The sequence below is a fragment of the Tripterygium wilfordii genome, chromosome 12 (assembly GCF_013401445.1).
Source record: "Tripterygium wilfordii isolate XIE 37 chromosome 12, ASM1340144v1, whole genome shotgun sequence".
Lineage (NCBI taxonomy): Eukaryota > Viridiplantae > Streptophyta > Magnoliopsida > Celastrales > Celastraceae > Tripterygium > Tripterygium wilfordii.
In genome coordinates this window covers 642,141-666,044 of record NC_052243.1, presented here as the reverse complement: position 1 = coordinate 666,044, position 23,904 = coordinate 642,141, and the positions used below count along the sequence as shown (strand labels likewise).

At 36.7% G+C, this 23,904-nt stretch overlaps 4 protein-coding genes and 1 pseudogene across 7 annotated transcripts; 1 reads left to right on the top strand and 4 right to left on the bottom strand.

Moving 5' to 3' along the window:
• Positions 1–884: 884 nt before the first annotated feature.
• LOC120010313 (40S ribosomal protein S15-like) lies at positions 885–3,426 on the top strand. The gene is made up of 4 exons (XM_038861083.1): positions 885–1,019; positions 1,178–1,329; positions 1,443–1,500; positions 3,022–3,426. The coding sequence occupies exons 1-4, from the start codon at positions 1,017–1,019 to the stop codon at positions 3,268–3,270; spliced, it is 462 nt and encodes a 153-aa protein (XP_038717011.1). The 5' UTR covers positions 885–1,016; the 3' UTR covers positions 3,271–3,426.
• An 809-nt stretch (positions 3,427–4,235) lies between these two features.
• On the bottom strand, positions 4,236–8,382 carry LOC120010302 (disease resistance protein RPV1-like). Its single transcript, XM_038861068.1, is given in 5 exon segments — positions 4,236–5,271; positions 5,642–5,941; positions 6,293–7,424; positions 7,522–7,924; positions 7,927–8,382. Coding segments are annotated over 5 exon segments (2,661 nt in total). The 5' UTR covers positions 7,997–8,382; the 3' UTR covers positions 4,236–4,515.
• A 396-nt stretch (positions 8,383–8,778) lies between these two features.
• On the bottom strand, positions 8,779–14,467 carry LOC120010303 (annotated as a pseudogene).
• On the bottom strand, positions 10,838–15,728 carry LOC120010301 (disease resistance protein RPV1-like). 4 transcript variants are annotated; one of them, XM_038861067.1, is made up of 6 exons: positions 15,620–15,728; positions 14,840–15,334; positions 14,563–14,741; positions 13,646–14,472; positions 12,990–13,289; positions 10,838–12,509 (listed from the first exon to the last, which is right to left on the bottom strand). In XM_038861067.1, the coding sequence occupies exons 2-6, from the start codon at positions 15,313–15,315 to the stop codon at positions 10,950–10,952; spliced, it is 3,342 nt and encodes a 1,113-aa protein (XP_038716995.1). In that variant the 5' UTR covers positions 15,316–15,334; positions 15,620–15,728; the 3' UTR covers positions 10,838–10,949. The 4 variants fall into 4 exon arrangements, with proteins under 4 accessions (XP_038716995.1, XP_038716992.1, XP_038716994.1 ...); XM_038861064.1 differs by having other exon boundaries at positions 13,646–14,741; XM_038861066.1 differs by having other exon boundaries at positions 13,646–14,741; positions 14,840–15,478; positions 15,620–15,697.
• A 2,085-nt stretch (positions 15,729–17,813) lies between these two features.
• LOC120011166 (probable WRKY transcription factor 21) lies at positions 17,814–20,546 on the bottom strand. The gene is made up of 4 exons (XM_038862234.1): positions 20,391–20,546; positions 19,223–20,271; positions 19,000–19,125; positions 17,814–18,271 (listed from the first exon to the last, which is right to left on the bottom strand). The coding sequence occupies exons 2-4, from the start codon at positions 19,990–19,992 to the stop codon at positions 18,127–18,129; spliced, it is 1,041 nt and encodes a 346-aa protein (XP_038718162.1). The 5' UTR covers positions 19,993–20,271; positions 20,391–20,546; the 3' UTR covers positions 17,814–18,126.
• Between the last annotated feature and the right edge of the window lie 3,358 nt (positions 20,547–23,904).

Sequence of the window (23,904 nt, the reverse complement as noted above, 5' to 3'; positions counted from 1 at the left end):
ACGGGTTATAGGCCTATAAGTTTCATTGGCTCAATAAGATGCATTTCAAAGTCATGAGCATGTGAGGTTTTGGAATGCCCTAGAAGTCCTATGATGCGTGGGGATTAGACTTGAACATGGGTAAAGTGGACAATAACTCATAATGATAGGCAAAAAAATATAAAGGTACAAAAATCCAAAAGCGTATCCAACTGGGAGCCTGGTGCATTTTTTTTTAATATACTGTTAAATATTAAATTTCCTTTACTAAACTAAATTGTATCAAAAGTGCTAAAAGCCGTAAATAGACCGATTCTTTTAAAAGGACTTGTAGTTGAGCCATCTTCTTTTAAATCATTGTGTCCATCTCTTTTGGTTGCTAGGGGTTTGGGTAAGTGAATTTATTCTAACATAATTGTCTTGTCCTCTATTACATATATCATATAATATGAGACCAAATATCAAAATGAATGTTTATCGATAATATCATCTCAAGGAGTTGTAATATTATAATTTAGTTCTAAAAAAATCCGATACTGCTTCCGAACCTCACAAAAGTTTTTCACTCGTATCAAAATAATATTTTTTTAAATATTAACCCACCCCAATATCACTTCCTAACTCCGCTGTCCTTGGATATACACAACCTCAACTATCACTAAACACCAATTTTATTTAAAATCATGACTTAGAGCATCCACATATGTTCATATAAACCTCCCATCTATCCTATTTTAACAGATAAATATTGAAAAAAGAAAATTGAGGGATTCTTTGGTGGACTTTCAAAGTTAGACCGTCAGAGGGACGTTCTTGTAGTTTTGAATTCACGGGAGGTGTATTTGAAATAAGTCAAAATACACGGGGGTTCTTTTAATTCCCTTTAAAGAGGATTTTATCCGACCCGAAGGAAACAAGTAGTACCCGATAAAGAATCGGGTATCAGATATATTTAGCGCTAACGAACTACAAACCCTAGCCGCAGCTATCATTTTCGCTCGTGAATCCGTTCTGCTTCTCTCGTCTCCAACGCAACCATGGTGCGTAGAAGCTCTTACTCTGAGAAGCCATTGTTCCTTTTTTTCTCTTATTTATGAGATTTTTCAATTAAATGATGAGGCGATTCCAGGAACCAATCTATGATTTCAAGTACGAATGACTTCTCATAACACTGTTCCTTATTTTCTGTGCATGTTAGGCGGATGCCGAAGTCGATGTTGCTGCTGCTGCTGGGCTACCGAAGAAGAGAACGTTCAAGAAGTTCAGTTTTCGAGGAGTTGATCTGGATGCTCTGCTGGACATGTCTACTGATGAGCTCGTCAAGCTCTTCCCTGCTCGTGCCCGCAGAAGGCATCGTTATTTGTTCACCTTTTTCTGATAACAATTTGAGTTAAGATTGTATTTTTTTGGGTTTTTTTTTTTGGTTGTAATGGAATGTAATTTGTGTTCTGACATGATATCAGGTTTCAACGTGGTCTGAAGAGGAAGCCAATGGCTTTGATCAAGAAACTTCGCAAGGCGGTAAGTGCTCTTTGAGTTACCGGTCTTGTATGTTCTCTTCATTTTGATTGATGATCTCATGATTGGTGATGAGAGGTGGATCTTATGATTTCACGGATTTGAATCACATACCACATTATGTGTTGGATTTGATATACTGACTCCTGGGGTCTAGGCTGTAAATTGCTATGTGCTTATCTTTTTTTCTAGATTCAACTTAGATGATTGGAAATTAGCTTATAAGGAAAAGGGTTGAGGGATTGAACTTTTTAACTAATCTTGTTTAGACTTCACGCCATACAAAAGGTAGAACATTTTATATGCTATTTGACATTCTTCTTTTATTTCTTCAGCGGGGATAGTCCTGCATATAATTAGTCGTTTTGTTTGGACCATCTAGCCTTGTTTTTTCAATTTGAAAGTGTGAGTGTAATAAGACTGTTCAAAGGCCTGCATAAGCTAAAGATTGTCAGATCCCATTGGCACAGACTGGCAATGTGTCATGGACTTGAATCTTAAAACTAGAAAACGATGATTGTACCAAGTATGTCCAAAGGGCGGCCTGATGTAACTTGATGTCTATCTAATCACATTGGCTATAGAGCCAACACATAGCCAATGTGTTGGAGATTTTGAGCAGTTTGTTTCCTCTTATGGCCATTTTTCAGTTTGGATAGCAATAAAACAGATAATTAGAGTTTGGGGAGTTACTTTGGATGAAAAAGGATTCTAGGAATTATAGTTTGTTCGAGGAAATGGATAGAAAAACAAGGCTCGGACAGGAAGGAAGCTAGTGATTAGTGATACTGACTTTTAGACAGACAAGAGACAGTTACTGAAATAGGGGGTTCAATCATTGGAGAAATCAACTATGGGATATAAGAGGGCTAAGAATCATTGGTAGTAGCACAGTATGAGTGAAAGAAGGGGGATGGGGATCTAAATAGACGAAATGCCTCTTACCATATAACCAGCAACTTCGGGGTCTTATGAATTTTTAAGAGCCCTATTTATTCACTTTCTCACCTGCACTGCAAACTTCTAGGCATGGAGCAGGAGCGTTTATATAATTAATATGTGGCTAATTACTTTAATTCTCTGCTCTCACCAATATGCACAAGTGAGATTTGGTTAATGGTATTATGGATCATGGAATTTTTGTCGGTGTGGCCTGATCAATGAATTTGAATTTTGAGCGTTGAACTTTTGTTCTAGTTCAGAGAGGCGGAAAGGGATTGTAGACATAATTCCTTTGATGATATGTGGGTCCTTGGGAATGAAAGAGATAACAGAGTTTTCTATGGATAAGAATTGGGATTATGTATATTTTTGGCATACATGAACATATGTCCTTTTTGTGCAACGAGATTCGCTTACCTACTGATACTCTTTCAGCATTCAATAATAATAAAAAAAATTGTACTCAGATGTTCTTTACATTTGTTTGTGATGCTAGCTTGTGATTTTGTCAGATTGTATTTTGATCATTATTTTTTACCCCATTTGTATCCTTAAAATTTACTGTCTTGATTACTGTAACAGAAAAGGGAGGCACCACCTGGTGAGAAACCGGAGCCTGTGAGGACTCATCTCAGGAACATGATCATAGTTCCTGAAATGATTGGAAGTATTATCGGTGTTTACAATGGCAAGAACTTTAATCAAGTTGAAATCAAGCCTGAAATGATTAGCCATTATTTAGCTGAATTTTCCATCAGTTACAAGCCTGTGAAGCATGGAAGGCCTGGTATCGGTGCTACCCACTCTTCCAGATTCATTCCTCTGAAGTGAACCTGCACATGCCTTTGCTTTATGTTTTGAAATATGGAATTAATACTGTGATATTTGGTGAAGTTTATCAAATCTTGTTTTGATATTCCCGTTTAATTGAGATAATTGATAAAGTTTAGTTATAAAGCAGAGGCTCCTTTGAGCAATTACTATTTAGCAGAGGCTCCTTTGATCAATTACTGTCATTGAAAATACACTCGTATGACTAGGGAGAAGGAAAAACATTATTCATTGAAGATGTTTGTTTGTGTTATGGAAACAATATTATAACACCAACAAGATTGAGTCAAGAATTTGTGTTACAAGGACATCAAGTGCTAAACTGGGATATGATTTCAATACCCTACCAAACAACCAGAATTTGTGAAGCAGTGAAGGCAAGGCCCACTTTTTCTTACTTGAAATCACAGCTTGGGATCATACAAACGAAGTAGTGATTCTTTAAATTCTTTGTTGGCAAGTGGGAGTTCCGTTTCATTGAGTTCTTGTATTGTTATCTTCACAAAACCTACTCTCATTTCAAATTTTCGAGGCTTCCATCAGCCTCGATCTAGATCGCATTTCATGGCATTTCTGGGTAATGATTTGGAGACTTATGGTTTTGGATAGAGATGGTAGCGATGTTGGATGGAAGATGAAGATATGGATTGTTGGATGTGGTTGTTTTTGGTTCAGTTAGTAGTCCTGGATTTGCGTTCCATCCTACAGAAATGGGTCCATGAGCCCTCCCTGGATGTGGGTAGGATGTGCCCAGGAGTCCTAAACATCCATTTACAATGATGATCCCCATTATAGAAGTGGACGTAATGACCCTCATTCACATCTATCGAATGATCATCATCTAACCCCAATATTTCTTTTTGTTAATTTATAAAGCTACTAGTTAAAATAGAGTTTACTTGATTTTGAGTATCCTCACTCGCAAGGTTTTTTCCAACATCATCAAAATAGGATGCACAATTGAGTACAACTCAAAAAGGCTTTTTGACACACCAACAGCCATTTACCTCAATTAGTTCCACACACAACTCTTTAACATATAATAGAAGGAAGCAAATAGACAAATCAAAAAGAAACATCAAAACTCAACAATCAATTTCATCTTCGCATGTGGACTCTTGAAACATAGAAATGTTCATGACGACTCAATTATTCCTGCGATCAAATTCAAAATCCTCCATTGCAGTCCCACTCAAATATAAGTCTTCAAGGCATTTCAAGTTACCAATACCAATTGGAAGACTCCTAAACCTCTTGCAATCCGTGAGATCCAAATGCTATATATAGTTCAGTGAGACTTTCAATTGATGAGGGCAATTCCTCTATTGCAGTCCCACTAAAATCTAAGGATACAAGGCATTTCAAGTTACCAATACCAATTGGAAGATTCCCAAGCCTCTCGCAATCCGTGAGACTCAAATGACATAGTTGAGTGAGACTTTCAATTGATGAGGGCAATTCCTCTATTGCAGTCCCACTCAAATCTAAGTTTTCAAGGCATTTCAAGTTACCAATACCAATTGGAAGATTCCTAAGCCTCTCACAATCCGTGAGATCCAAATACCGTAGTTTAGTGAGACTTTCAATTGATGAGGGCAATTCCTCTATTGCAGTCCCCCTCAAATATAATTTTCGAAGGCATTTCAAGTTACCAATACCAATTGGAAGATTCTTAAGCCTCTCACAATCCGTGAGATACAAATGCCTTAGTTCAGTGAGACTTTCAATTGATGAGGGCAATTCCTCTATTGCAGTCCAACTCAAATATAATTTTCTAAGGCATTTCAAGTTACCAATACCAATTGGAAGATTCCTAAGCCTCTTGCAATAACAGAGATTTACATGAACTAGTGAACGGAGATATTGGATTGACGATGGCAATTCTTCTACTGCAGTTCCAGCCAATGAAAGAGTCTCAAGGTTTGGGGCAAGTGTCAAATTTGGGATTCTGATAAAATTCCGTGAGTAGTAAAGATCAATACGTTTCAAGTTTGGGAGATCCTGGGATAAGAAGAAGAAACAATCTTTATTTAGAAAATCATACAAAAGAAACAAATTTGTAAATAATAAAACTACACTTTCAAATTTCTAGGAGGCTTAAGGAAACGAATGTGGTTAGATTGCATCCAACTAGAATTTTTATTCTTCTTCTTTCCTGGACATTTCTAAGTGTATTTCTCTTTCCATTCAAATATTTTGGCAGCTAAGGATTATATATATATATATGCTTGGAAAGATCGTAAGTACTTTCCTGATTAAAACAATTATGGTGAATTGTGTAAGTAATCCATTACTATTTAAAAATTTAGTTTGGCTCTCTAATCTTCTTATGAACCTTTTTTTTATAAAAAAAAGAGGTATGAAAGAATACCTGTCTTCCATGCCAAAGTTGTTGAAGATGGCTGTTCTGCATTTCAAGTACAACTAGATTCACGGGATCAAAACCCCTTGGCAAATATGTCAACGGGTAATCACACCATCGGAGATACCTTAACTCAGCGGGAAGAGATTCAAGGCCTTGAGGAAGTTGCACTTTCGGTTTTTGCCAATAATATTTAGTGATCTGGAGGAGTCTAACATTGGGCATCCTTTTAAAAGTAGTAGGAGATACTCTAATTACCCTTTTTGAGGTGGAGGTATCAAGTACTATGCCGCGAACTTTTTTAGTGCCCTGCAAAAAATAAAAGAAAACAAAACAAAAAAGCTTTATGCAAATCTTTTGAAAATTTTGTAGTCTCTGTTGGGTAATCAAAATTAGAAAGTATTCCTGCAAGAAACACAAACACCCCACAGTTCACCAAAGAGGATCTGATCTATTACTCCAAGATTGTATTTTTCAGTTGAATAGCAGAGCTATCCCTACTTAGCTTCGCTTCTACCTTGAGACTTGACATAGCAAAAGACAATTTTAACAAGACGTAAGTAAACAAATGCATTTCAACCAACAGTCTCTACTAGAACCTCCACAACACTATATGAATTTTACATGTAAAGAATAAAGTTAAGGATAGCATGCTCTTACAGTATTCTTTGCCAGCACATGAGCGACGTCTTGAGGATCCCATAACCTGCTACGTTCTCCCGGCTCGTCCACAGATTCTTGACGGACAATTTCTCGCCCCATTTCTTGTAGTAGATCATGCATCCATAAAATTTGTTGTGAATCATGCGTCCATGGAAATTTTTTGCGAATTGCTATTAAAGATTTGTCAATAAGAACGCGTATTCCATCCTCCGCGAAGAAACCACAGTCTCTCAGAAGACATTTTACTTCTTCAACATCCCTGTCTTTAAAGAATTTAAAGAAGCAAGCAATATGGAGAAAGATATTTTTTGCATCATGGTCCAATTCATCGTAGCTGATTTGCAAAACCTTATGAACATCCATGTTTGGCATTCTTTCCAGTTTATCCATTGCACATTGTTGCTCTTCCTCGCTCTTTTCAAGTAGATAGGAACCCAAAACTTTGACAGCTAAAGGATTACCATCAGCATACTCTATCACCTTGTTTGATAACCATACATGATTAATGGGAGGATGATGTTGTCTGAAAGCATATTGGCTAAAAAGACAAAGTGCTTCATGGGAATTCAATCCTCTAACCTCGTAGAGCTGATCAACTAAATTCTTCAACACTTGCTTATCTCTACTTGTTATGATGAATATACTTCCTGGAGCAAACCATTCAAATTTTCCTACTAGATGTTGTATGTGTTGAAAATCGTTCACATCATCAAAAACAACAAGTACCTTTTTATACTGCAATCTGTTCCTTACAAGAGGAAGTCTTAAAGAAGAAAGAGTGTTGAGATTCAGATTATCGCTCTTCAGCATTGCGGAGAGAAGTTCCTTTCGTAATTCTTTTAGACGGCAATTTTGGGATTCTTCTCTAACATTGTCAAGAAAGCAATATGCATCAAATTGGGCATACACTTCGTTGAAAAAAGCTTGAGCAAGAGTTGATTTACCAATACCTCCCATCCCCCAAATTCCTATGGTGTGAACATCTTTGGAAGATTTACTCAATAGCGATTCAATTTCTTGAACGCGTTCATTCATTCCAACAAAACTATCATCATTTCCGCTTGAGGTTAATGAACCAACTTTGGCTGAAACATCTTCAACAATGTTATTAACAAGTGTAGCATCTGGGCTGAGAAATATGACAAATAAAATTCCAATTATTTTTCGTGAGAGAGTGAAAACTCTAAGAAAACAGTAAAGGGGGTTGGTTTGCAATGAAAGATTACCTTGTGACATGGGAATCCCACCCAGATAAACCAGCTGCTTCTTTGAGTGCATCCTTCCACATTGGTATCTTGTGAAAGTTCTTCTCTGAATGTTGAGCAAAAGCCTCCCCAAAACGTTCTGTTTGGTTACGTACAACTGATGGATTGACATTATAGAAGACTGGTACAACTATTTGCCCATTCGTTCTCTTGCATTCGAGTATCTTTACAATTTCATCCAGACACCATCTCGAATTAGCATAGTTTTTGGAAAAGAGTACTATGGACAGTTTCGATTCCTCAATTGCTGTTAAAAGTGCCTCTGTAATTTCGTCTCCTCTGTTGAGACGATCGTCTATGAAAGTTACAATGTTGGCTGTGGACAGAGCAGCATGAAGATGACTAAGAAAGTTCTGACGAGTGTATCTCCTCTGAAACTAATGAAAACATCAAACTTCGGTTGAGGAGGAGGATGTATGCTAGAAGAAGCTGCCATTTAGCAGATTGCTCCTCCTGAAACTTCGGCCCGCTGCTGCAACCCTACACAAAATAACATGACACAACCAATTCGAATCCAGTGCAGAACATGAAACCCGCCTAATCTGCGAGTCCAGTCTCAAAATTAAACCCAATTTCAAAATTCCAAAATAGAAGTCACAAATTCAGATCTGAATCAGAAAAGATAGAAGAAAAACACAAATTCAGACCTGAGTGGAAGAAGGTATGAAGAGGCATGATAACAGAGGCTCCATGAGAGAGAGAATAAGATAGAAAGAAGCAAGCAACATCCAACAGAACAATCGAGACTTACCAGAACTGGAGTGTAAAGATGATCGTAACAAGGGTTTTCCGTCCAGATGAGGAAATGGAGAGGATTTGTGTTCTAGGGTTTTAAGAGATTTGTTGCGTCTGGACGAAATTTGCGCAAAACATGGAGTATATAAAGAAGCAGGTATGTGTTAGCTTCGGTAGTATTAAGAAAGTTCCAGCTCCTTTCTTCTTTTTTCCAGCTCGTTTCTTATGCATTCACCAAATTCCATAAAAGTTGCAGGACACAAACAAGAAAGTTCCAGTTCCTTTTGTTTTTTTCCAGTTCCTTTCTTACGCATTCACTAAATTCCAGGAAAGTTCCAGCTCCTTTCTCCCTTTTTTCCAGCTCCTTTCTTATGCATTGACCAACTGGACACTTCAATTTCATATTGGAACAAGGCGTCATCAATCAATAATCGCATGCAAGCCTCGCAAAATTGGCTAGCGTAAAGAAAAGGAAGGAAGATTTGGTGATAATATATAATTCATCTAGCACTAGAGGAAGCCGACAATTTATATGCGCTGTGTCTAAATGCGAACCCTAATTAACAATTTATCAATGCAGATGCAGATGTATAAGCACACAAATGGACCTATATAGAGCAATATGGACGTCACAGATATCACAATGTCAATAATTTGGTGATCACACCAACAAGATTGAGGAAACCTACCTGTCAGGAATTTGGTGATAACGCCAAACAGTTCAAAAGGCTTGGGAAAGCAAACTTCCAAAAACATAAACCCTCCTACTATATGTCATTCTCAGACTATGCAAAAACAAGTCCAGGAGCCATTCAAGCCAATCACAAATGAGGATGACATAAATTGAACAAGAGGGTTGATTATTTTTTTCCGTGAATCTCTTCTCGAGGTTTATGTTGTTGCAGACTGAGATGGTAACTTTGGATGGTTATGTTCCCCTTCATAAGTCATGATAAGCATGGACGGGTCTTCCAAGCACTGCTCTACATGCTTCCTTGCAGGACAACCTCTCATGCTGCTACATTTATAATATCCCCTGCAAAACTTCAGAACCAAACCATCATCAGAACTTTCACGAAAGTTAAGAATAAGTAATTCTGTAAATAAACACCACAGGAAAAATGAGAAACGATAAAGCATAACCAAACAAAAACCAATCTGTTACAACGGGTGGCAAACCATCGAATCAAATGGGAGATAAGCACAATTGCAAACTTATGGCCATCTATGATAAATGCCTGCTAGAGAAAAATCAACTTCATCCATTTAACAATTCCTTGCAGCTCCACCAAAATAATGGAAAGAACATTCAGCTAGCTCTATTACCACCTGAAAACAATTTTATCACTCTGTGGTAGCAACGACTACATCAGCGATATAGAAGCTAATTACAAATTATTGCTCGAAGAAGTTCCTCAATAAAAAAACTATTAACGGTCATTTCTCAATAAATTGTTGTGCGCATCAAGTTTTAAACTGACAATAAGAAAGGTAATGCCAATACATTCATCCATTCTGGTGCTTTCAAGGAAGAGTGGAAAGTAAACTACACAGTTCAAGAAATAAGGAATGTCATCCTGCAACGATTATTCTTATTTGAAATGACTCAATTATTTATGCACATCAAACTACAGAAGCAAATATAAGATGATTCTTAAAGCATTATTAACAAACTAGTCAAACATTCTTACACCAGAACAATCTACCATTACTTCAAATAGGGAAAACTGAAGGTTACCTGGGGTGAGGAGAACCCCTTCATGGGCTTCTGGCCATATTTTCTCCACGAAGACTCATCAGGTGGGATATCGGCAAGTTTGTTGCTGATAGCAGGTACCTTGATGGACAAGGGAATCCAACCAACCTCTTCTTTGAGCAGTGACATCTACTGCTGCTTCCGCATTTCATGATTCCATCCTCTCCCTTTCCAGAACACTTCCTCCTGTATTGCTGTGAATTCTGGTCAGAGGCGCGATGTGCCTCCATCATGTGGAAGACACTTCCATCCATATTCGCCACACTACCATCTATGCTTAAGGAAGATATGAAGGACCTAGTGGATGACATTGTGGGTCTTATGAATTTAGCAGAGGCTCCTTTGAGCAATTACTGTCATTGAAAAGACACTCATATGACTAGGAGTCAATGAACTAGAAGTGTAAGAAAAGGCATTATTCATTGAAGATGTTTGTTTGTGTTATGGAAACAAATTTATAACACCAGCAAGATTGAGAAAGCCTTCTTGTCAAGAATTTGGGTTCCAAGGACATCAAGTGCTAAACTGGGATATGATTTGCATACTCTACCAAACAACTAGAATTTGTGAAGCAGTCATGGCAAGGCCAGACCCACTTTTTCTTACTTTCGTTCAAAGGTTGAAGGAAAATTGTTTACATCAACCATATTGTGTTGTGTTGAAATTGAGTCCAACCTTATTCAAGTTATGAAAAGACGATCATCACTGACAATATTTGACAATCTGAGAGTAGAGTTGCGTTTATAAGACAAATAGATTTATGTTAATGTAAAAGCAATAGACAAATTAAAAGAAACATCAAAACTCAACAATCAATTTCATATTAGCACGTAGAGTTTTCAAACATATAAATGTTCATGGCAACTGTTAAGCTTCTTCAATTAAAAGCATTTGATTATTAATATTTGACCCTGAGATCAAATTCAAAATCCTCCATTGCGGTCCCACTCAATAATAAGTAGTTGAGGCGTTTAAAGTTACCAATAACAATTGGAAGATTCCTAAGCCTCTTGCAATCCCTGAGATCCAATTCCACTAGTTCAGTGAGACAATCAATTGATGAGGGCAATTCCTCTATTGGGGTCCCACTCAAATATAAGTATTGAAGGCATTTCAAGTTGCCAATACCAATTGGAAGATTCCTAAGCCTCTTGCAATCCCTGAGATCCAACGTCTTTAGTTCAATGAGATTTTCAATTGATGAGGGCAATTCCTCTATTGGGGTACCACTCAAATTTAAGGATAAGAGGCATTTCAAGTTACCAATACCAATTGGAAGATTCCTAAGCCTCTCGCAATTCTTGAGATCCAATTCCATTAGTTCAGTGAGACTTTCAATTGATGAGGGCAATTCCGCTATTGGGGTCCCACTCAAATATAAGCATCCGAGGCATTTCAAGTTACCAATACCGATTGGAAGATTCCCAAGCCTCTCGCAATTCCTGAGATCCAATTCCATTAGTTCAGTTAGACTTTCAATTGATGGGGGCAATTCCTCTATTAGGGTCCCACTCAAATATAAGCATCCGAGGCATTTGAAGTTGCCAATACCACTTGGAAGATACCTAAGCCTCTTGCAATCCACGTACAAATCCTTTAGTTCAATGAGACTTTCAATTGATGAGGGCAATTCCTCTATTGGGGTCCCACCCAAAGATAAGGATTCAAGGCATTTCAAGTTACCAATACCAATAGGAAGATTCCTAAGCCTCTTGCAATCCATGAGATCCAATACAACTAGTTTAGTGAGAGATTCAATTGATGAGGGCAATTCCTCTATTGCAGTCCCACTCAAAGATAAGCATACGAGGCATTTCAAGTTACCAATACCAATTGGAAGATTCCTAAGTCTCACGCAATTCTTGAGATCCAATTCAGCCAGTTCAATGAGATTTTCAATTGATGAGGGCAATTCCTCTATTGCGGTCCCACTCAAAGATAAGGATTTGAGGCATTTCAAGTTACCAATACCAATTGGAAGATTCCTAAGCATCTTGCAATCTCTGAGATCCAACTCCATTAGTTCAGTGAGACTTTCAATCGATGAGGGCAATTCCTCTATTGGGAGGGTCCCACCCAAAGATAATAATTTGAGGCGTTTCAAGTTACCGATACCAATCGGAAGATTCCTAAGCCTCTCGCAATCAAAGAGAACCAATTTAACTAGTTTAGTGAGACATTCAATTGATGAGGGCAATTCCTCTATTGGGGTCCCACCCAAATCTAACCTTTGGAGGCATTTCCAGTTACCAACACCAATCGGAAGATTCCTAAGCCTCTCGCAATTCATGAGATTCACATCAACTAGTGAAGTGAGATCTTGGATTGATGAGGGCAATTCTTCTACTGCAGTCCCTGCCAATGAAAGAGTCTCAAGATTTGTGACCAGTGTTAAATCTGGGATTCTGATAAAATTCCGCGAGTAGCTAAGATCAATATGTTTCAAGTTTGGGAGATCCTGGGATAAGAAAGAAGAAACAACGTATATTTAGAAAATAATACAAAAGAAATTAATTTGTAAATAATAAAACTACACTTTCAAATTCTTAGGAGGCTAAGGAATAAAAAACGAATGTGGTTAGATTGCATCCAACTAGAATTTCAATTCTTCTTCTTTTCTGGACATTTATCTAAGTGTATTTCTCTTTCCATTCAAATATTTTGGTGGCTAAGGACTAGTAATAGAAGTGCTTAAATTTCATCGAACAAGAATTTGTACTCTCTCTATTTTTTGAATTCCTATTTTCTAGGGGGAAAAAAAAGAATTACTAAGAGAAAAGGACTATATATATGCTTGGAAAGATCGTAACTACATTCCTGATTAAAACAATTATGGTGAATTGTATAAGTAACCCATTACTATTTAAAATTTTAGTTTGGCTATCTAATCATTTAATGAACCATTTTTTTTTAAAAAAAATAAGGTATGAAAGAGTACCTGTCTTCCATGCCAAAGTTGTTCAAGGTGGCTGTTATGCATTTCAAGTACAACTAGATTCACTGGATTAAAACCTGTTGGCAAATATGTCAAAGGGTAATCACACCATCGGAGATACCTCAACTCATCAGGAAGAGATGTAAGGCCTTGAGGAAGCTGCACTTTCGGTTTATGCCAATAATATTTAGTGATCTGGAGGAGTCTAAGATTGTACATCCTTTCAAAAGCTGTAGGAGATACTCTAACTACCCTTTCTGAGGTGGTGGTATCTAGTAATATGCCGCGAACTGCTTTCGTGCCCTGCAAAAAATAAAAGAAAACAAAACAAAACACTTTATGCGAATCCTTTAAAAATTTAGTTGTCTCTGTTGGGTAATCAAAATTAGAAATTATTCCTGCAAGAAACTCACACACCCCACAGTTCACCAAAGAGGATCTATAATCTATTACTCCAAGATTGTATTTTTCAGTTCAATAGCAGAGCTATCCCTACTTAACTTCGCTTTTACCTTGACACTTGACATAGCAAAAGACAATTTTAACAAGACGTAAGTAAACAAATGCATTTCAACCAACAGTCTCTACTAGAACTTCCAGAACATTATATGAATTTTGCATGTAAAGAATAAAGTTAATGCATGCATGGATGCTCTTACAGTATTCTTTGTCAGCACATGAGTGACGTCTTCAGCATCCCATAACCTGCTACGTTCTCCCGGCTCGCCCACAGATTCTTGCCGGACAATTTCTCGCCCCATTTCTTGTAGTAAATCATGCATCCATAAAATGTTATCGTGAATTATTGCTATTAAAGATTTGTCAATAAGAACGCATATTCCAACTTCCGCGAAGAAACCGCAGTCTCTGAGAAGACATTTTACTTCTTTAACATCCCTGTGCTTAAAGAAGCAAGCAATATCGAGAAATATATTTTTTTCATCATGGTCCAATTCATCGTAGCTAATTCGTAAAACCTTATGAACATCCATGTTCGGCGTTCTTTCCAGTTTATCCATTGCACATTTTTGCTCTTCCTCACTCTTTCCAAGTAGAAAGGAACCCAAAACTGTCACAGCTAAAGGATTACCATTAGCATACTTTATCACCTTGTCTGATAACCATACATGATTAATGGGAGGACGTTGTTCTCTGCAAGCATATCGGCTAAAAAGACAAAGTGCTTCATGGGAATTCAATCCTCTAACCTCATAGATCTGATCAACTAAATTCTTCAACACTTGCTTATCTCTACTTGTTATGATGAATATACTTCCTGGACCAAACCATTCAAACTTTCCAACTAAATGTTGTATGTGTTGAAAATTGTTCACATCATCAAAAACGACAAGTACCCTTTTGTGCTGCAATCTGTTCCTTACAATAGGAAGTCCTATATGAAGAGCATCGAGATTCAGATTATCATCGTTCAAAATTGCAGAGAGAAGTTCCTTTCGTAAATTTTTTGGACCGCAATTGTGTGATTCTTCTCTAACATTGTCAAGAAAACAATATGCATCAAATTGGGGATACACTTTGTTGAAAAAAGCTTGAGCAAGAGTTGATTTACCCATACCTCCCATCCCCCAGATTCCTATGGTGTGAACGTCTTTGGAAGATTTACTCATTAGCGATTCAATTTCTTGAATGCGTTCATTGATTCCAACAAAACTATCATCATTTCCGCTCGAGGTTAATAAACCAAGTTTGGCTGAGACATCTTTAACAATCTCGTCAACAAGTGTAGCATCAGGGCTGAGAAATATGACAAATAAAATTCCAATTATTTTTCGTGAGAAAGTGAAAACTCTAAGAAAATAGCAAAGGGGATTTGGTTTGCAATGAAAGGTTACCTTGTGACATGGGAATCCCAGCCAGATAAACCAGCTGCTTCTTTGAGTGCATCCTTCCACATTGATATCTTGTGAAAGTTCTTCTCTGAATGTTGAGCAAAAGCCTCCGCAAAGCTTCCTGTTTGGTCACGTACAACTGATGGATTAACATTATAGAAGACTGGTACAACTATTTGCCCAATCATTCTTTTGCAATCGAGTATCTTTACAAGTTCATCCAGACACCATCTCGAATTAGCATAGTTTTCGGTAAAGAGTACTATGGACAGTTGCGATTCCTCAATTGCTGTTGGAAGTGCCTCTGTAATTTTGTCTCCTCTGTTGAGATGATGGTCTATGAAAGTTACAATTTTGGCTCGGGACAAAGCAGCATGAAGATGACTAAGAAAGTTCTGACGAGTGTCATCACCTCTGAAACTAATGAAAACATCAAACTTTGGTTGAGGAGGAGGATGTATGGTAGAAGAAGATGCCATTTAGTAGATTGCTCTTCTCCTGAAAATAAAAATGAAGAGTAACATATAACATGACACAACCAATTCGAATCCAGCGCAGAATATGAAACCCGCCTAATCCGCGAGTCCGATCTCAAAATTAAACCCAATTTCAAATTCCAAAATGGAAGTCACGAATTCAGATCTGAATCGGAAAAGATAGAAGAAAAACACAAATTCAGATCTGAATGGAAGAAGGTGGGAAGAGGCATGATAACAGAGACTCCATGAGAGAAAAGGAGAGAGATGGATAGAGAATAAGATAGAAAGAAGAATCGAGACTTACCAGAACTGGAGTGTAAAGACGATCCTAACAAGGTGATGATGAAATGGAGAGGATTGTTCCAGGGTTTTGAGAGATTTGTTTTGTCAAGACGAAATTTGCGCATAACTGTCATTTACATGGGCCGGGCCGGGCCGTTGTTTTAAACTAATTAAAATTAGTCACCTTTAGGGCTTACCCGTTGAGGTGTTCAGGGGTATTAGGTTGGGAGGTAGTGTTCGTCCCGAACACCTCTCGACCCTTAACCGTTTCAAGCGTTGGGACTGTTGGGACAAAACTTCTCTATTAGGTTATATATAAAAATCCTAACATCTCCCAACCCCTCCCAACCCAACACCTCCCAACCAACACCTCCGAACATCCCAAACGGACAAGCCCTTAGTCACATCCTTTTTTTCTAAAGACACTCCAATCGAAGTTGATCATCTCTTATAAAAATCAATTGATGGGGTGTCTTTAGAAAAAACCGAGGTTTGACTGAAGCTACCTTAAAATTATTATAAACAATTAACAAATGTGTAGTTATGTGGATCCAATTGTGTGGTAAACTTGAAATAACACAAATATTAATATAAGCACGATAAAATGAAAATAATAAATTAATATCACCACCCTCCATTGCTAGTGGTAATTTGAAGTTGTTGAAACTCCCTGTTAAGTATTTTCTATAACGAGAATGGGAGGTAGCCCGTCCAGGATCTTGAGGTTCGGGGTTGCATTCTCATTAGAAATGTTAGGATTTTGGAAGTTTTCATCCGTTGCGATGGTCTTCATGTCCCTCTGACATGGCTTAGTGTGTGTAGCCTATGAGCCTTTAAAAAAAAGTATTTTCTATAACTATTTCAAAAAAGTATTTTCTATAAAAAAAATCACTCGTTATTAAAATAAATTAATTGGTAATATCTATTAATTTATTAACAGTGACAAATAAAAAAACAATTAATATAATATAATATACAAGGGGAAACCGTCATTCTCCCTCAAAATTGGCTAGCTTAACAAAAAAAGAACGAAGATTTGGTCATAGAATTCATCAAGCGCTGGATAGCGCTCTATCAACTTTCAATAATACCAAGTCAAAGATGAACCGAATTAGACAGATAATGAGCTAGTATATAAAGACATTTTGTAATAAAACCAAGAACAAGTATGTATGAGCCGAAGTAAGCAATGTAAAGCTAGTATCAAATTAAGCTTAGCACGTACGGGCCTGACGACTTGAGTTTAGATCCGTATAAGATGTGTCCTTCTCGTTAACTAAAAAAGGTTTTGGTATATCACCTAAAATAACATATAACACGGTGACAAAACCTTAAATAACCAAATTAATTATTGACCAACCAACTCGCAAAGTTTTAACTGCCAATCCAAGGCAAGTATTGCATGATACATTTTCCTTCCTTTTGACCTTATTTCAAATTGTTTCGTTGAAGCATTACTCATGCTTATGGGGCCTGCCACTCAACCTTGGTTGTTGCTTATTAAAGTAGATAACTACAAAAATTCTCATACAGCTAATAGAAGAAGACAACTTAGTCCACAGAGAGAATGTCTTTTGCATGATTGTATTGGAAATCCGGAAAAATGGTAATAGATGGTAATGGAGATCCAATAATGAAGAGATTTGTCAAGGCAATGTTGCCCATGTTTGGTCTCTCTTTGAAGTCACATGCCTTGCTTGCAAAACCCAATTTATGGATCTTCCATGATTTCCAAGTCAAACCAAGAAACAAAAGCAGCAAAAACAACTGTTATTGTAGTAACAGCTTCTACCCCTCCTTTTGAGACCTCAATTTGCCTCTCCACAAGCAAACAAAGAAGATATCAATCAACATTATGCCAGGTAGATCGATTATATACAACCCTACTCAGGCATTACAAAGAAGCATGACGGTAGGGCCAGGAAGTGTGATAAGTTCACAAAATCATATGATTTTAACAAGGAAATATCCCACTTGATTGATTCAAACTCCCGACTTCGGACATAATATATCCAAGTCTGGAGAGATAACCAACTAGGCTTTTGCAGAGTGATTCTATATTCCTATACTCACTTTGTGTTGTGTGTAATGGGTTTCTCAACAGACGGCATTAGATATGAGATCAGATGCAATAGCTAGTGATCAACGCCGGTCAGAGACAAAATGCCAGCAGAAACCGACACCCAAAAAAAACCCTAATTGACAGTTAAAAACGAAATCACATTGGAGGCAGTGAATTAATGAAACCAATCTAATGCTTAAAGCATTGATTTCCATGGACGATCCCTTACAATTCAACACCTCCAAATCCACATTGTTCTTCGGTTCATTGAAAGGCTTTACACCCACTTGCCAAACAGTTCAAAAGGCTTGGGAAAGCAAACTTCCAAAAGCCAAAACGCTCCTACTATATGTCATTCTCCAACTATGCAAAAACAAGTCCAGGAGCCATTCAACCCAATCACAAATAAGGATGACATAAATTGAACAAGGGGGTTGATGTTTTTTTCATGAATCTCTTCTCGAGGTTTATGTTGTTGCAGACTGAGAAGGTAACTTTGGATGGGTATGCTCCCCTTCATAGGTCACAATAAGCATGGACGGGTCTTCCAAGCACCGCTCTACATGCTTCCTTGCAGGACAACCTCTCATGCTGCTACATTTATAATATCCCCTGCAAAAGTTCAGAACCAAATCATCCCCAGAACTTACACGAAAGTCAAGAATAAGTAATTCCATAAAAAAACACCACAGGAAAAATGAGAAATGATAAAGCAGAACTATACAAAAACAAATGTTACTGTTTCGAATCAAATGGGAGACACGGACAATTGCAAACTTATAGCCATCCATGATAAATGGCTGCTAGAGAAAACCAACTTCATCTATTTAACAATTTCTTGCAACTCCACGAAAATAATGGAAAGAACATTCAGCTAGCTCTAATACCACCCAAAAACAATTTTGTCACTCTATGGTAGCAACTATTGCATCATTGATATAGTAGCTAATTACATATCATTGCTCGAAGAGGTTCCCCAATACAAAAACTATTAATAAATTGTCGTACGCATTAAGTTTTAAACTGACTATAATAAAGAAAGGTAATGCCAGCATATTCATCCATTCCAGTGCTTTTGAGAAAGAATGGAAAGTAAACTACACAGTTCACAAAATAAGGAATGTCATCCTGCAATGATTATTCTTATTTGAAATGACTAAATTATTTATGCACGTCAAACTGCAAACATGCACATAAAAAATCTGCAAAGCGAATGAGCAGATCTACAGAAGCAAATATAAGATGATTCTTAATTCTTCAAGCATTATTAACAAACTAGTCAAACATTCTTACACCAGAACAATCTATCAGTGTATCAAGTAGGGAAAACTTAAGGTTACCTGGGGTGAGGAGAACCCTTTATGGGCTTCTGGCCATATTTTCTCCATGAATACTCATCAGGTGGGATATCCGCAAGTTTGTTGCTGATAGCAGGTACCTTGATTGATCTCTTTACCCGATGTTTCCTGTCAAAAAGCATAACCAATTAGAGTTCTTGAAGATGAAAGACCATCACAGTGACAAACCGACAATATGAGCGGTGGACAAGGGAATCCAACCAACCTCTTCTTTGAGCAGTGACATCTACTGCTGCTTCCGCATTTCATGATTCCATCCTCTCCCTTTCCAGAACACTTCCTCTTGTATTGCTGTGAATTCTGGTCAGAGGCACGATGTGCCTCCATCATGTGGAAGGCACTTCCATCCATATTAGCCACACTACCATCTATGCTTAAGGAAGATATGAAGGACCTAGTGGATGACATCGTGGGTGTGCAGCTAGAGCTATCGAAATTCAGGTTTATGCCGCTGTTACTCCTACGAAACATCATCTCAGCTTGTTGTTTCAGCTGCTGCTGGTGAAGTTGCAACCTTTGTTGTAGCTGGTGTTGCTGCTGGAGGAAGTTATACTGTGATGGTGTTGTCTGTTGAGGAAGTTGGAGAGGACTTTTCCCATTTGAGCTCAATTCCAAAGTCGGGTTTCCCAAATACAGAGAGTTCTTAGCATTTGAGCCTAATTCCTGAAGTGGATTCTCTTGAAAACTAGACTGAAGTAACTGCAGAGTTTTGGACGGATGGTCTGTTCTATTCTGTGGATAATCTAAGAGAATACTCTTGGGACATGAGTTTGGTAACTGCTTGAGCTTTCTGACTCTTGCATGACCTAAACCAGTATTGAGAAGAGAAACAACCTTCTTAAACCTAAACACAGCCTCTCCAGTTTCCAGCATTAGATTTCTATACTGAACCTGATCTTGGGGCAAAGTTAACAGACTTAACACTCTGTGGGAGCTCTCCACAGCTGCCTTGTTAGCTTCTTCAACCTCTTCCATCTTACCCCAAAACGCCCAAAGCCCTAACTCCCAAACCCAATACACCCCAAGGCCACACAAACCATAAAACTTGAAATATCTCAGAAAATCTTCTAGCACGAGTATAGATCTTGCAGATAAATCAAAATACACATGCGCTCAAAATCCCGTGTTTCAAAACACCCACAAAATCCAAAAGGGCTTTTTTGTTAAAATTCGAACAAATTCAACATCTCAACATTCAATCTACCAGAAATAGAGCAGACCCAGGAGATCAGACCCAGCTGGGGTATTCTGAAACTGATTGAGAAGGGGGGAAAACCCAATTAAGGATAAGAACAGATAGAGTTATTTCATTACAGAACGATCAAGATTTGGGAAGGGGGTGAGGGGAATTAAAAAATGACTAAGAAACAGACCTCTTCAGACTTTGGAGCTTTCAAGTCCTAAACTTCTTCGTCCACGGTTTGGCGATTGAAAGGCGTGAGATAGAGACTTTAAGCTTGGCTTGAGAATTCACACACCCATAAGAATACAAAGCTCTCACCTTTATTTTATTTTAATATATGTTTTTTTCCAAAGAGAGAGAAACCCACCAAGAATTCAAGAGAGAAACAAAGAGAGAAAAATTATAATAAATGTATTTAAACAAACTGTGAAACAGAAGCAGCTTCAGAAATGAAACTGCCGTCTCTGTCACAGATTTGAGGGGGTGGGTCCCATGTTAAAGACTCTTGTTTTCCACTTTTCCCTTTTTTCTTCCCTCTCTCACTGCTTTAACTAATTAATTAATTAATTAAATCTTTATAATATTTATTTTATAACTAATTATTTACTATTGCCAAATATGCTTATAATAGGTTATTCTTTTCTGTTTAAATTAATTAATTATCTTTGTTGATCTATTTTTGACATGGTAATAGCTATAATTTCGTGTCTTTGATTCTTTTCAAATCGGCATTTGGATTGATATGCTTTCTTTAGACATAAGTTTTTATTTGGTAATAATAGTTGTTATGAGTTTATAAGTTGTAAAATAAACAACTTATAGACGGTGAAATAAGTTGACTTAAAATAACTTATATGATGGGGAAAAATAACCTTGAGGGTATGCTTTTTATTTTAACATTGTTGATCACGTTTGACGTCGATGTTAGCCACTGTATCTTATTTTGGTGTTCTTTTGTGATCGATAAAAACTTAGTAGTCATGTTCTTTTTGTATAATTATAACCTATTATGCCCAAAATTGTACTAGATTAGACACGATATATTTGTTAGACAAATTAGTCGGGGTTACATTTTTTTTTTTAAAAAAAGGTATATTAGATTTTGAAAATTGAATAATTAAAGCATTAAGTTTTTTATTGAGTGATTATTAATGAAAAATTAGGTCATCATAATTTGAAAATAAGTCATTGACCATATGAGATTATAATCATTTTGGTATTGGTGAAATTAATAAAATTAGCATAAGAAATTTAGGTCTAATGTACTCTATTTACATATACAATGTTAATGTACCGAATAAAGCAATACACTCGAGACAACGCGCGCGCTCGATTTTATTCCAATTTATCCAAATTAAAAATAATATTTATGGAATTCTATATATACTTAATAATTCCTTACAAAACATCCAAAAAATCACTTAACCCAAACCCTAACATCGTATTTTTTATGTCATTGTTCCTATTGGATACATTTGACCGTTTAAACAGATTTGAAGAGTATTTAAACTGGCCTTTATTATAGATGATTACTAGAAGATTCAATTTAATGTGATTATATTACTAATTTTAATGAGAAATATTAGCATCTTATACATTGTGCAAGTGACAAGGAATAAACTACTGAACTAGATCACAATGAACATAAATATAATTCCATTAATTTTTTTAAGACTAATTCGTGTTTAAGGTAAAAGAGTCGAGTGTTCGAAAAACTCTGTTATGGGATAGACAATGAAAATACTTGATCAACGAATCATTGAAAGGACAAAATGATACGGGTCTTGAACACAAAGTGTGGATAATATCTTACGTGATTTGTGGTTTGGGCTAAAAACATTTATTTCATCTCTTCCTTCTACTTCTCTCTAAATAGTGAGGCAAAGTTTCTGGGAAAGAAAATGCTGGAATCAACAAGAGATGAACTAAATGGAAAATCGATTAACAATAACCAATCCAATATAATATAATAAAATAAATAATTATTGTTAGAAGAAAAAAACCGAAGAAAGGAAATTAATCAAAGAGACTTGACCAAGGGGTGGGCCCCACACATCGACGACTGAGGAGTATCGAATCCAATATAGCCGTTGTTTCTAGTTATCGAACGAGAAATCGACACGTGGAATGCACGAACATCCTAATGGGACACGTATCCCAATGCGGTGGTGCTTTTGACTGCTAAAGTTCTTGGCAGTAACTGACTATCTTGCGCCGTAGAAACACTGTACAGTCGAGTGACTGACAGATGGTGGGATCCACTGGGTTCCGCTGCCGTTGACCTTTTAGCCACTCTTTTTCTCTAATCTCTATCGGTTTTGTCTGTGTGTGCACTTTTTGGTCCTCATATGTCCAATTAATTTCATTAGTTAACGACAAAGGTTAATGATTTAGGATTAAACATTGGACCAGCAAACTTGAAAATGACCAAAATTCCCTTGTGCATTGTACGTTTAAATATTATGTTTAAGAAGAAAATAAATTTTTAATTTATAAATAATTCAATTAGTCATCATTTCACTCCAAAGAACCTCATTTTTTGGATAAAGTATTTTGACCTATTCCAAATGGTTCTTATTGGGAATTGATAAGATGAACCAAAACAAACTAGATGTGAAACATCATGGTTTGTTCTTTTTTATAATGTTTGTAGCTTCGGATTATAAAGTTGGGTATGAAAGTGAAAAGTTTAATTATAACGACATCGGTATAATTTAACGGTGAATTTTTTTGGGTCAAACCGTGAAGAATCAAAAGGTATTGAGTTTGATTTTTATTGAAATACCGTTGTGGATATGTGTTGAGTTTTGACATAACTTGATAAGTCGTCAAGTGTGTAATTTCTGTACACACGAATCTTACGAACCGAGTTTAAGTCAATATCAAATGTTTAAAAAATAATTTTACATGTTATCATTCTCAGTTTTAAAAGAAATCGTTCTTGTTCATTATTCCCCAATTGAGTGTGATATAAATGTGTCCGCAAAAATCTCCAACATAAGATGCCTTCCAACTCACATTACGCCTTACTAATTAATTAATGAATGCTTTCACTCGTGCAAAAAAGAAGAATGAAATGATACAATCATGAGAATACAAAAGTGGGAAATTAAAGCAAGCATCGAAGGAGTATATTTCATTTATAGAATGTAAAGAATTTTATGCTTTACAATGCATGTGTTTAGCTACCTTTGGAGTTTGGAATATGATGTGTAAAAGTGGGAAAACCCAGCCTCTTTTAACCATAAACATGCATGAGTTCATAAATGCATCATTCTTCTTCTTTCTTCTTTTCTCTATTTTAAGGTCCGTAAATTATATTGCAGGGTTGTGTGGACAGTAAATTATGCCCTGGCTTCACATTCCATGCATAATTGCCTTTTCTTTCCTAAATTTGTCTGTACTTTTAATGATTGAACCCATCATCTCTTTAATGAACTCCAACAAATACTTTTATTTCATGAATTATATGGGCTATCCTACACTACAACTTCCACAGTTCCACTCATATATAAATCATTCCATTTACTTAATTTATTTATTTTTTAAAATTTATAATGTCTTTGTATGTATAGATAGCGTAATAACCCGTAACCCTAGTAATAATTTATCCCTTTGAGTCGGCTCACACTAGTTAGCAAAATTTTATCTTCTCAGATCTAGCATCAACCTATACTAGTTTGGATTCAATAAAAACACTTATT